Consider the following 14,265-nt stretch of genomic DNA (forward strand, 5'->3'; position numbering starts at 1 on the left):
CTTTTTTTTAGTGTTTTATAGTAGTCTTTAGTGTGTTTTTCTGTTTTTTTTAACACTGGTTTTTAGTGTTTTATAGTAGTTTTTACAGCAGTGTTTAGTGTTTTTTACTGTTTTATCATACTAGGTTTTTTTTGTTTTTTTTAACTGGTTTTTAGTGTTTTACAGTAGTTTTTTTAAAAACTTGTTTTTAGTGTTTTATAGTAGTTTTTAGTATTTTATAGAAGTTTTTTTTTTTTTTAAACCGTTTTTTTGGGTTTTATAGTAGTTTTTTTAATCGTAGTATTTTCTTAGTGCTTTAGTTTAATACAGATTCCAAGAAAAGAAATTAATATAGATTTTAGTTCTGAATATATTTTTGAAACCCTTTTTGGATTGAATGTAGAAAACAGGTTTAAAATCATTTTCTTTTCTTTTGTGTTTTTTTTTTTTTTTTTAGTTCAGATTGACAGCTGTTGGTGCATTGGTTCCACTGAACTGACTGGGTTCTGTTTGGTTCTGCTTGGGTTCTGTTTGGTTCCATTTGGTTCTGGCTGACGTACACATGTTGGTCTGGACCTCAGTCTGTTTGGACACGTCCTGGTCCAGGACCTGGGTCCGTTTGGTCTGTTCGTCCCCACAGGGTCCAGTGTTCTGTCAGTGGAAGTGGGCTTAGTGTCCTTACAGGTGCAGCTCACTGTGGTTCTGTTGGGTTCTGCTCATGTCATTCCTGTTTTCAAAGCAGAACCAGAACCATCTGGACCTTCAGAACCATCTGGACCTTCCTGTCAGTGCTCAGATGTAGGTCAGCTTCGGTTCCACTGGATCTTCAAAGGAGTTCTGTCCGACTAGTTCCAGAGTCAGTCTGAAAAAAAAAAGAACAAACACTGAACCATGAGTGGGTCAGTCTGAACCTGAGTCTGCAGAACCCCCACAGTTTAGAACCAGAGGGGAAAGGTTACCTAGAACCAGAGGGGAAAGGTTACCTAGAACCAGGAGGAACCAGGGGTTAAAAGGGTTACCTAGACCCAAACGTCCTCCTTTAACCCTTACAGACCCTTAAACCTCCTCCTTTAACCCTTACAGACCCTTAAACCTCCTCCTTTAACCCTTACAGACCCTTAAACCTCCTCCTTTAACCCTTACAGACCCTTAAACCTCCTCCTTTAACCCTTACAGACCCTTAAACCTCCTCCTTTAACCCTTACAGACCCTTAAACCCCCTCCTTTAACCCTTATAGACCCTTATACCTCCTCCTTTAACCCTTACAGACCCTTAAACCTCCTCCTTTAACCCTTACAGACCCTTAAACCTCCTCCTTTAACCCTTACAGACCCTTAAACCCCCTCCTTTAACCCTTACAGACCCTTAAACCTCCTCCTTTAACCCTTACAGACCCTTAAACCCCCTCCTTTAACCCTTACAGACCCTTAAACCCCCTCCTTTAACCCTTACAGACCCTTAAACCTCCTCCTTTAACCCTTACAGACCCTTAAACCCCCTCCTTTAACCTTTACAGACCCTTAAACCTCCTCCTTTAACCCTTACAGACCCTTAAACCTCCTCCTTTAACCCTTACAGACCCTTAAACCTCCTCCTTTAACCCTTACAGACCCTTATACCTCCTCCTTTAACCCTTACAGACCCTTAAACCTCCTCCTTTAACCCTTACAGACCCTTAAACCTCCTCCTTTAACCCTTACAGACCCTTAAACCTCCTCCTTTAACCCTTACAGACCCTTAAACCTCCTCCTTTAACCCTTACAGACCCTTAAACCTCCTCCTTAACCCTTACAGACTCTTATACCTCCTCCTTTAACCCTTACAGACCCTTAAACCTCCTCCTTTAACCCTTACAGACCCTTAAACCTCCTCCTTTAACCCTTACAGACTCTTATACCTCCTCCTTTAACCCTTACAGACCCTTAAACCTCCTCCTTTAACCCTTACAGACCCTTAACCTCCTCCTTTAACCCTTACAGACCCTTAAACCTTCTCCTTTAACCCTTACAGACCCTTAAACCTCCTCCTTTAACCCTTACAGACCCTTAAACCTCCTCCTTTAACCCTTACAGACTCTTATACCTCCTCCTTTAACCCTTACAGACCCTTAAACCTCCTCCTTTAACCCTTACAGACTCTTATACCTCCTCCTTTAACCCTTACAGACTCTTATACCTCCTCCTTTAACCCTTACAGACCCTTAAACCTCCTCCTTTAACCCTTACAGACCCTTAAACCTCCTCCTTTAACCCTTACAGACTCTTATACCTCCTCCTTTAACCCTTACAGACTCTTATACCTCCTCCTTTAACCCTTACAGACCCTTAAACCTCCTCCTTTAACCCTTACAGACCCTTAAACCTCCTCCTTTAACCCTTACAGACTCTTATACCTCCTCCTTTAACCCTTACAGACCCTTAAACCTCCTCCTTTAACCCTTACAGACTCTTATACCTCCTCCTTTAACCCTTACAGACCCTTAAACCTCCTCCTTTAACCCTTACAGACCCTTAAACCTCCTCCTTTAACCCTTACAGACCCTTAAACCTCCTCCTTTAACCCTTACAGACTCTTATACCTCCTCCTTTAACCCTTACAGACCCTTAAACCTCCTCCTTTAACCCTTACAGACCCTTAAACCTCCTCCTTTAACCCTTACAGACCCTTAAACCTCCTCCTTTAACCCTTACAGACCCTTAAACCTCCTCCTTTAACCCTTACAGACCCTTAAACCTCCTCCTTTAACCCTTACAGACTCTTATACCTCCTCCTTTAACCCTTACAGACCCTTAAACCTCCTCCTTTAACCCTTACAGACCCTTAAACCTCCTCCTTTAACCCTTACAGACTCTTATACCTCCTCCTTTAACCCTTACAGACCCTTAAACCTCCTCCTTTAAACCCTTACAGACCCTTAAACCTCCTCCTTTAACCCTTACAGACCCTTAAACCTCCTCCTTTAACCCTTACAGACCCTTATACCTCCTCCTTTAACCCTTACAGACCCTTAAACCTCCTCCTTTAACCCTTACAGACCCTTAAACCTCCTCCTTTAACCCTTACAGACCCTTAAACCTCCTCCTTTAACCCTTACAGACTCTTATACCTCCTCCTTTAACCCTTACAGACCCTTAAACCTCCTCCTTTAACCCTTACAGACTCTTATACCTCCTCCTTTAACCCTTACAGACCCTTAAACCTCCTCCTTTAACCCTTACAGACCCTTAAACCCCCTCCTTTAACCCTTAAACACACTGTTTCTTCAGTGTCCTTTGTTTCTTTTATCCAAACTCAGTTTTCATGAACATCTAAATTAAATTCAGGTAAATACATAATTTACAGTAAAAACTGTCAAATACTGAGGGAAACTTTGTACTTAAATGGTGATAAATCCCTTAGTAAAGGTTAAAAATAGATTCCTCTGGGAGCTGACACTTAAGTATGTGTGTGTGTTTAAGGGTTAATGTGGACCACCTCAGGAATGTTCTGGGAGGACCACATCCGGACTGGAACACAAACATGAAGACTGAGGCCAGCACTGATTAGACCAACAAAGACATGAGGGTCCGATCAGAGGGCGGAGCCTACGGAGGAACAGGCCACGCCCACTGTAGGATGAAAATAAACCCAGTGACACACACTATTGGTCCAAACAGGAGGAGGTGTGGCCACACACACACACACACACACACACACACACTACAGAAGGACCTGGAACAGCTAAGGTGGAACTAAGGGTTAAAGGAGGACCTTTAAGGGTCTGTAAGGGTTAAGGTGGACTTGTGGGTCTTTAAGGGTTAAGGTGGACTTGTGGGTCTTTAAGGGTTAAGGTGGACTTGTGGGTCCTGTATTTGTGCTCCAGTTCTGCTTCAGCTGGGACTGAAAACACCAAGACCTGGGTCCACATATGAACTGGCCCAGGTCCACATATGAACCAGTCCAGGTCCACATATGAACTGGCCCAGGTCCACATATGAACAGGTCCAGGTCCACATGTGAACCGGTCTTTTCGTGGGACATGGTTTTCCAGGGACAGAGGAGGACCTGAATAAATGGAACCTGTTGTGGTTCAGGACATGGACCTCCAGACCTGGTCCATCATGTTCTTGGCCTGAACTTCAGTCTGTCCTCAGTGGACCAGGACTAGACCAGGACTAGACAGGCCTGTGTGTGTGTGTGTGTGTGTGTGTGTGTGTGTACAGTTAGAATAGAGGAGGCCTTGTTATCAGACTGCCCCCCCCCCCCCGGTCCACGTCCCAGTCCCCTCCCCCCAGACCCACACAGACCCAGTCCTGTATCCGTCTCAGACCTCAACACTAACACTTGTTCTGGTCCTCAGAACCAGAACTATTGTTAATGGAGCGAACTGGTCAGTTTCAGACCACGTGGACCGTCTCAAACCAACTGGACTGGGGGGACCACCACGGTCAGAGCAGGAACCAGACACCATCAAGTCCACTACAGTCCAGAGCCCAGACCCCAGAGCCCATCATCTGAGTCCACAGCCTCTGTGTGTGTGTGTGTGTGTGTGTGTGTGTGTGCGTGTGTGTGTGTTGGTCTTCTGTGTGACATCAGTACTTTCAGGTCCGTTCACAGATGGATCTACTTTTAGACTCAACAGTCTAAAACCCAAACAGGACCTGTGGTGGCTCTGATCACATGGCCCTTAGAACTCCTCTGCACACTTCCCAGAATGCCCAGGGAAACCCACTGAACAGCAGCGACAACCCTGCACTTAACCCTGGATAAGGCAAGTGACTATATTTAGTCATTCCCACACACTGTATCAGGCAGTGACGGGAACAGTTCCAGTGACGACAGCGAGTCCCCAGTCTGAGGTCCAATGTGGTCTACAGGGTCTGGAAGGTCCAGTGTGGTCTCCAGGGTCTGACAGGTCCAATGTGGTCTGCAGGGTCTGACAGGTCCAATGTGGTCTCCAGGGTCTGACAGGTCCAATGTGGTCTCATCTCAGCACAGAACTGTGACGTTTGTCGCATTTCAATGACGTAAAGATCAGATAAATGTGACCTGGACGTTCAGACTGAAGTCACATTGGAAAATATCAGATCTGGATCAGATGTAGGACCACATATGAAAGTGGTCTGGATCAGATGTAGAACCACATATGAAAGTGTTCTGGGTCAGATTTAGGACCACATATGAAAGCGGTCTGGGTCAGATTTGTGCTGTTCAGACTGCCTGTATCAGATCAGATCCAGGTCACATATGGGTGAATAGCCTAAGGGCTGTTGTCACTGACTCATGCCCCTGTAGTTCCTGTGTGGGAGGAGCTTCCTGGTCATGTGACCTTCATAGGTGCAGTGTGCAGAGTGAACTCACCGTTGCAGATGAAACACCTGCAGAAACACACACACAGACACAGGAGTAGAAGCGCTGCCACCGCACACACCGACAGCAGGACCACCAGGGCCGGACCCACTGTGGACACAAACACACACAGGTCACCACACACTCAGCGCTCATGTGACCCGACATGTGGGTTTGGTCATGTGGTACGAGCCTTCCCGCACGCAGCCACACCCCAGTGTTTAGGAACCCCTTAAAAACAACCACAGAAATACCTTAAAATACACACATGTGGAAACAACTGTCTGTGCATTACACCGAAGAACGGAGAGGAGAGACGGTGTGGAGTCCAATCTGTAACAACTGTAAGAATGGTAACATCTGTAACAACTGTAAGAGCAGTAACATCTGTAACAACTGTAAGAGCAGTAACATCTGTAACAACTGTAAGAGCAGTAACATCTGTAACAACTGTAAGAGCAGTAACAACTGTAACAAGTGTAAGAGCAGTAACATCTGTAACAACTGAAAGAGCTGTAACATCTGTAACAACTGAAAGAGCAGTAACATCTGTAACAACTGAAAGAGCAGTAACATCTGTAACAACTGAAAGAGCAGTAACAACTGTAAGAGCAGTAACAACTGTAACAAGTGTAAGAGCAGTAACATCTGTACAACTGAAAGAGCGGTAACATCTGTAACAACTGAAAGAGCGGTAACATCTGTAACAACTGAAAGAGCAGTAACATCTGTAACAACTGAAAGAGCAGTAACATCTGTAACAACTGAAAGAGCAGTAACATCTGTAACAACTGTAAGAGCAGTAACATCTGTAACAACTGAAAGAGCGGTAACATCTGTAACAACTGTAAGAGCAGTAACATCTGTAACAACTGTAAGAGCAGTAACATCTGTAACAACTGTAAGAGCGGTAACATCTGTAACAACTGTAAGAGCAGTAACATCTGTAACAACTGTAAGAGCAGTAACAACTGTAACAAGTGTAAGAGCAGTAACATCTGTAACAACTGTAAGAGCAGTAACATCTGTACAACTGAAAGAGCTGTAACATCTGTAACAACTGTAAGAGCAGTAACATCTGTAACAACTGTAAGAGCAGTAACATCTGTAACAACTGAAAGAGCAGTAACATCTGTAACAACTGAAAGAGCGGTAACATCTGTAACAACTGAAAGAGCGGTAACATCTGTAACAACTGTAAGAGCGGTAACATCTGTAACAACTGAAAGAGCAGTAACATCTGTAACAACTGTAAGAGCAGTAACATCTGTAACAACTGTAAGAGCAGTAACATCTGTACAACTGAAAGAGCGGTAACATCTGTAACAACTGTAAGAGCAGTAACATCTGTAACAACTGTAAGAATGGTAACATCTGAAACAACTGTAAGAGCAGTAACATCTGTAACAACTGAAAGAGCAGTAACATCTGTAACAACTGTAAGAGCAGTAACATCTGTAACAACTGAAAGAGCAGTAACATCTGTAACAACTGTAAGAGCAGTAACATCTGTAACAAGTGTAAGAGCAGTAACATCTGTAACAAGTGTAAGAGCAGTAACATCTGTAACAACTGTAAGAGCAGTAACATCTGTACAACTGAAAGAGCAGTAACATCTGTAACAACTGTAAGAGCAGTAACAACTGTAACAAGTGTAAGAGCAGTAACATCTGTAACAACTGTAAGAGCAGTAACATCTGTAACAACTGTAAGAGCAGTAACATCTGTAACAACTGTAAGAGCAGTAACAACTGTAACAAGTGTAAGAGCAGTAACATCTGTAACAACTGTAAGAGCAGTAACATCTGTACAACTGAAAGAGCTGTAACATCTGTAACAACTGTAAGAGCGGTAACATCTGTAACAAGTGTAAGAGCAGTAACATCTGTACAACTGTAAGAGCAGTAACATCTGTACAACTGAAAGAGCGGTAACATCTGTAACAACTATAACAGCGGTAACATCTGTAACAACTGTAAGAGCGGTAACATCTGTAACAACTGTACAAGCGGTAACATCTGTAACAACTGTAAGAGCAGTAACATCTCTAACAACTGTAAGAGCGGTAACATCTGTAACAACTGTAAGAGCGGTAACATCTGTAACAACTGTACGAGTGGTAACATCTGTAACAACTGTAAGAGCAGTAACATCTGTAACAACTGTACGAGTGGTAACATCTGTAACAACTGTACGAGCGGTAACATCTGTAACAACTGTAAGAGCGGTAACATCTGTACAACTGTACGAGTGGTAACATCTGTAACAACTGTACGAGCGGTAACATCTGTAACAACTGTAAGAGCGGTAACATCTGTAACAACTGTACGAGTGGTAACATCTGTAACAACTGTACGAGCGGTAACATCTGTAACAACTGTAAGAGCAGTAACATCTGTACAACTGTAAGAGCAGTAACATCTGTAACAACTGTAAGAGCAGTAACATCTGTAACAACTGTACGAGTGGTAACATCTGTAACAACTGTACGAGCGGTAACATCTGTAACAACTGTAAGAGCGGTAACATCTGTAACAACTGTAAGAGCAGTAACATCTGTAACAACTGTAAGAGCAGTAACATCTGTAACAACTGAAAGAGTGGTAACATCCGTACAACTGTAAGAGCGGTAACATCTGTAACAACTGTACGAGCGGTAACATCTGTAACAACTGTACGAGCGGTAACATCTGTAACAACTGTAAGAGCGGTAACATCTGTAACAACTGTAAGAGCAGTAACATCTGTAACAACTGTAAGAGCAGTAACATCTGTAACAACTGAAAGAGTGGTAACATCCGTACAACTGTAAGAGCGGTAACATCTGTAACAACTGTAAGAGCGGTAACATCTGTAACAACTGTACGAGCGGTAACATCTGTAACAACTGTAAGAGCAGTAACATCTGTACAACTGTAAGAGCGGTAACATCTGTAACAACTGTACGAGCGGTAACATCTGTAACAACTGTACGAGCGGTAACATCTGTAACAACTGACAGAGCAATAACTAGGGCTGGGTATCATGGCCAATTTCCATCGATTTCGATTCATACAGTTCTGAATCAATTAATCACGATTCGATTCGATATCGATTCGATTCAGTATTAATTGATTCATTCAGATTAATTTAGTGATACCAAAGTACAATTTTGAGTTGTAACCTGATTATTTGAGTGCCGCAGTCATGCAACACATCAATACTGGGATCAGTATTGATATTATAAAGGAAATAAATCTGACATTTCCGCAGTAAATTGCTGAATGTGATCTTAAATAATGAACAGGACAGAAACATGTCCATGTTTTTACAGTTGCTAAGAACGGACTTCGTCACCTTTATTCTGTTTTATGGCTGGAGGCTTCTACTCACTGGGGTTGGGGGTGGGGGGTGCGCTCCATGATTGTTGGTCGGAGCAGAGCGGGTCTGGGGGGTGCACGTGCTCCGTGAATGTTGGTCGGGGAGGGGGGGGTAGCGTAGCGGTCGGACATTGTCGCTTTACTCTTCTTCTAACTCCATACTCAGCCATAGGTGATAGTATGGATCCAAGTTATTATTCCAAGAACGACCGGCTTCCGCGACTCGCAGGGCGGCCACTTCCTTCACACTGCGGGTTCAAGTTTGAGGCCGGAGGACCTCCAGCAGAGGGGTTTCCCCACCGCATCTTTTCCATGTCTTTTTCACAAGCGAGACCAAGTCTTCCCCAGGGCTTTGCAAGACGGAGCCGCACGCGGTTCCGCGTACTCCTGGTCCTGCTCTGAAAAATCGATCTCATCCACTATTAATCGATTACGCAAAATTAAAATGAGATCGATCTAAGATCGATTAAATCGATTTTTTTACCCAGCCCTAGCAGTAACATCAAACTACTGTAAGAGTAGTAACAGCAGTAACATTTATAACATCTGTAACAGCAGTAACATTTATAACATCTGTAACAGCAGTAACATTTATAACATCTGTAACAGCAGTAACATTTATAACATCTGTAACAGCAGTAACATTTATAACATCTGTAACAGCAGTAACATTTATAACATCTGTAACAGCAGTAACATTTATAACATCTGTAACAGCAGTAACATTTATAACATCTGTAACAGCAGTAACATTTATAACATCTGTAACAGCAGTAACATCTGTAACAGCAGTAACGTCTGTAATAGAACCTTCCAGAGGCTCCTGTGTGCAGCTCTTACCGTTGGTGTTCAGGGACACAGACAGCGGTTTGTCCAGACCCTGGTGATGCACCGTGCACCGGACCGACCCGTCTGAGAACTGTCCGGACTGGAAGGACACAGTACTGGTCACTACGGTGGTCCCGTCCCCCTGCTCGTAGGACCAGGACACGGGGGGTCCCAGGGTCCGGTTGTCCCCGTCCACGTCCCACACGATGTCTGCTGCAGGTCTGGAGCGAGCGGTGCAGTTAACCTCCACCAGCCCCGAAGGGGAGGTCAGGAAGGTCAGCTGAGGGTCAGGAAGAACTGGAGGGAGACAGAGGAGACGTGTCCATGAAGACCACTGATGACCACAAGGGTTCAATGAACCAAAGCATGAACAACATCAGACAGAAAACACACACACACACACACACACACACATATAACCCTAACCCAACATCAGACAGAAAACACACACACACACACACACACACACACACATATAACCCTAACCCAACATCAGACAGAAAACACACACACACACACACACACACACACACACATATAACCCTAACCCAACATCAGACAGAAAACACACACACACACACACACACACACACACACACACACACACACACACACATATAACCCTAACCCAACATCAGACAGAAAACACACACACACACACACACACACACACACATATAACCCTAACCCAACATCAGACAGAAAACACACACACACACACACACACACACACACACACACATATAACCCTAACCCAACATCAGACAGAAAACACACACTCACACACACACACACACACACACACACACACACACACACATATAACCCTAACCCAACATCAGACAGAAAACACACACACACACACACACACACACACACACACACATATAACCCTAACCCAACATCAGACAGAAAACACACACGCACACTCAAGGAAAAAAAGAAACTTACCATTTTCATTTTCTCTATTTTTTCAGAAATATGACAGTTATTGAAAATGTCAAACTCCAGTGAGTTCAGTTCTGTTCTGAGTCCAAATGAAATGACTGTTTTCCTGGTTCTGGTTGGTTTGGATTATCAGTCAGAACTGTTTGTGTGTTCACACCCATGTCTGCTCAGGAGTCAGACTCAGATGAACTGGACCTGTGCTCAGCTGTGCACAAACATTAACTATACAGACACCAAATGGAGCACACACACATGTGTCCACACTGACACCACTACTGGAACCACACACACATGTGTCCACACTGACACCACTACTGGAACCAGACACACATGTGTCCACACTGACACCACTACTGGAACCACACACACATGTGTCCACACTGACACCACTACTGGAACCACACACACATGTGTCCACACTGACACCACTACTGGAACCAGACACACATGTGTCCACACTGACACCACTACTGGAACCAGACACACATGTGTCCACACTGACACCACTACTGGAACCACACACACATGTGTCCACACTGACACCACTACTGGAACCACACACACATGTGTCCACACTGACACCACTACTGGAACCACACACACATGTGTCCACACTGACACCACTACTGGAACCACACACACATGTGTCCACACTGACACCACTACTGGAACCACACACACATGTGTCCACACTGACACCACTACTGGAACCACACACACATGGGTCCACACTGACACCACTACTGGAACCACACACACATGTGTCCACACTGACACCACTACTGGAACCACACACACATGTGTCCACACTGACACCACTACTGGAACCAGACACAGATCAGGCCAAACTGGGTCCAAACTGTCATGTAGATGTGACGGCTGATTGTCCCGGTTCTGTGCAGCGGTTGGAACAGGCGGTCGGAACAGGTGGTCGACCAGATCTGGACGGTGGTTGGAGGAGCCGGTGGTGTGGTAACGCTCAGCAGGAGTACAACAGTAGAGCGGTGCAGTCCAAACCCCCTGTCTCCACCCGTCTGCTCCGTCCAGCTGAAACATACCAGTGGACCCATGTGTGTCTGGTTCCAGTAGTGGTGTCAGTGTGGACACATGTGTGTCTGGTTCCAGTAGTGGTGTCAGTGTGGACACATGTGTGTCTGGTTCCAGTAGTGGTGTCAGTGTGGACACATGTGTGTGTGGTTCCAGTAGTGGTGTCAGTGTGGACACATGTGTGTCTGGTTCCAGTAGTGGTGTCAGTGTGGACACATGTGTGTGTGGTTCCAGTAGTGGTGTCAGTGTGGACACATGTGTGTGTGGTTCCAGTAGTGGTGTCAGTGTGGACACATGTGTGTGTGGTTCCAGTAGTGGTGTCAGTGTGGACACATGTGTGTGTGGTTCCAGTAGTGGTGTCAGTGTGGACACATGTGTGTCTGGTTCCAGTAGTGGTGTCAGTGTGGACACATGTGTGTGTGGTTCCAGTAGTGGTGTCAGTGTGGACACATGTGTGTGTGCTCCATTTGGTGTCTGTATAGTTAATGTTTGTGCACAGCTGAGCACAGGTCCAGTTCATCTGAGTCTGACTCCTGAGCAGACATGGGTGTGAACACACAAACAGTTCTGACTGATAATCCAAACCAACCAGAACCAGGAAAACAGTCATTTCATTTGGACTCAGAACAGAACTGAACTCACTGGAGTTTGACATTTTCAATAACTGTCATATTTCTGAAAAAATAGAGAAAATGAAAATGGTGCGTTTCTTTTTTCCTTGAGTGTACAACTCTAACCCAACATCAGACAGAAAACACACACACACACACACACACACACACACACACACACACACACACACACATATATGAAAACACCAGACAGTGAAGGCTTGAATCTGTGTATCTGAGAATCACTGTGGTTTGGGTTTAGAACTACTAGGGTCACGTCTGTCACCCTGACCCTGACCCTGACCCTAACCCAGACCCTGACCCTAACCCAGACCCTGACCCTAACCCAGACCTTAACCCAGACCCAGACCTTAACCCAGACCTTAACCCAGACCCAGACCTTAACCCAGACCCAGACCTTAACCCAGACCCAGACCTTAACCCTGGATTCCAAACACAGACATGACCTCAGTGGTTCAACAGCCTGTTCTAAATCTGTGTCTGGTTCACACAGAGCAAACAAAAGCAACAACTGTGAAGGAGGAAAACAACACACACACACACACACACACACACACACACACACACATATAACCCTAACCCAACATCAGACAGAAAACACACACACACACACACACACACACACACACACACACACACACACACACATATAACCCTAACCCAACATCAGACAGAAAACACACACACACACACACACACACACACACATATAACCCTAACCCAACATCAGACAGAAAACACACACTCACACACACACACACACACACACACACACACACATATAACCCTAACCCAACATCAGACAGAAAACACACACACACACACACACACACATATAACCCTAACCCAACATCAGACAGAAAACACACACACACACACACACACACACACACACACACATATAACCCTAACCCAACATCAGACAGTAAACACACACACACACTCAAGGAAAAAAAGAAACTTACCATTTTCATTTTCTCTATTTTTTCAGAAATATGACAGTTATTGAAAATGTCAAACTCCAGTGAGTTCAGTTCTGTTCTGAGTCCAAATGAAATGACTGTTTTCCTGGTTCTGGTTGGTTTGGATTATCAGTCAGAACTGTTTGTGTGTTCACACCCATGTCTGCTCAGGAGTCAGACTCAGATGAACTGGACCTGTGCTCAGCTGTGCACAAACATTAACTATACAGACACCAAATGGAGCACACACACATGTGTCCACACTGACACCACTACTGGAACCACACACACATGTGTCCACACTGACACCACTACTGGAACCAGACACACATGTGTCCACACTGACACCACTACTGGAACCAGACACACATGTGTCCACACTGACACCACTACTGGAACCACACACACATGTGTCCACACTGACACCACTACTGGAACCAGACACACATGTGTCCACACTGACACCACTACTGGAACCACACACACATGTGTCCACACTGACACCACTACTGGAACCACACACACATGTGTCCACACTGACACCACTACTGGAACCACACACACATGTGTCCACACTGACACCACTACTGGAACCACACACACATGTGTCCACACTGACACCACTACTGGAACCAGACACAGATCAGGCCAAACTGGGTCCAAACCTGTCATGTAGATGTGACGGCTGATTGTCCCGGTTCTGTGCAGCGGTTGGAACAGGCGGTCGGAACAGGTGGTCGACCAGATCTGGACGGTGGTTGGAGGAGCCGGTGGTGTGGTAACGCTCAGCAGGAGTACAACAGTAGAGCGGTGCAGTCCAAACCCCCTGTCTCCACCCGTCTGCTCCGTCCAGCTGAAACATACCAGTGGACCCATGTGTGTCTGGTTCCAGTAGTGGTGTCAGTGTGGACACATGTGTGTCTGGTTCCAGTAGTGGTGTCAGTGTGGACACATGTGTGTCTGGTTCCAGTAGTGGTGTCAGTGTGGACACATGTGTGTCTGGTTCCAGTAGTGGTGTCAGTGTGGACACATGTGTGTCTGGTTCCAGTAGTGGTGTCAGTGTGGACACATGTGTGTGTGGTTCCAGTAGTGGTGTCAGTGTGGACACATGTGTGTGTGGTTCCAGTAGTGGTGTCAGTGTGGACACATGTGTGTGTGGTTCCAGTAGTGGTGTCAGTGTG

The 14,265-nt window shown here is 45.2% G+C and overlaps 1 protein-coding gene across 2 annotated transcripts; it reads right to left on the reverse strand.

Annotated features, from left to right (window-relative positions):
* Positions 1–294: 294 nt before the first annotated feature.
* On the reverse strand, positions 295–14,053 carry LOC115416607 (uncharacterized). 2 transcript variants are annotated; one of them, XM_030130428.1, is made up of 5 exons: positions 13,750–14,049; positions 11,303–11,490; positions 9,508–9,792; positions 5,321–5,419; positions 295–841 (listed from the first exon to the last, which is right to left on the reverse strand). In XM_030130428.1, the coding sequence occupies exons 1-5, from the start codon at positions 13,944–13,946 to the stop codon at positions 837–839; spliced, it is 774 nt and encodes a 257-aa protein (XP_029986288.1). In that variant the 5' UTR covers positions 13,947–14,049; the 3' UTR covers positions 295–836. The 2 variants fall into 2 exon arrangements, with proteins under 2 accessions (XP_029986288.1, XP_029986289.1); XM_030130429.1 differs by lacking the exon at positions 5,321–5,419 and having other exon boundaries at positions 13,750–14,053.
* Between the last annotated feature and the right edge of the window lie 212 nt (positions 14,054–14,265).

Source organism: Sphaeramia orbicularis, unplaced genomic scaffold (genome assembly GCF_902148855.1).
Source record: "Sphaeramia orbicularis unplaced genomic scaffold, fSphaOr1.1, whole genome shotgun sequence".
In the NCBI taxonomy this organism is placed as follows: Eukaryota; Metazoa; Chordata; class Actinopteri; order Kurtiformes; family Apogonidae; genus Sphaeramia; species Sphaeramia orbicularis.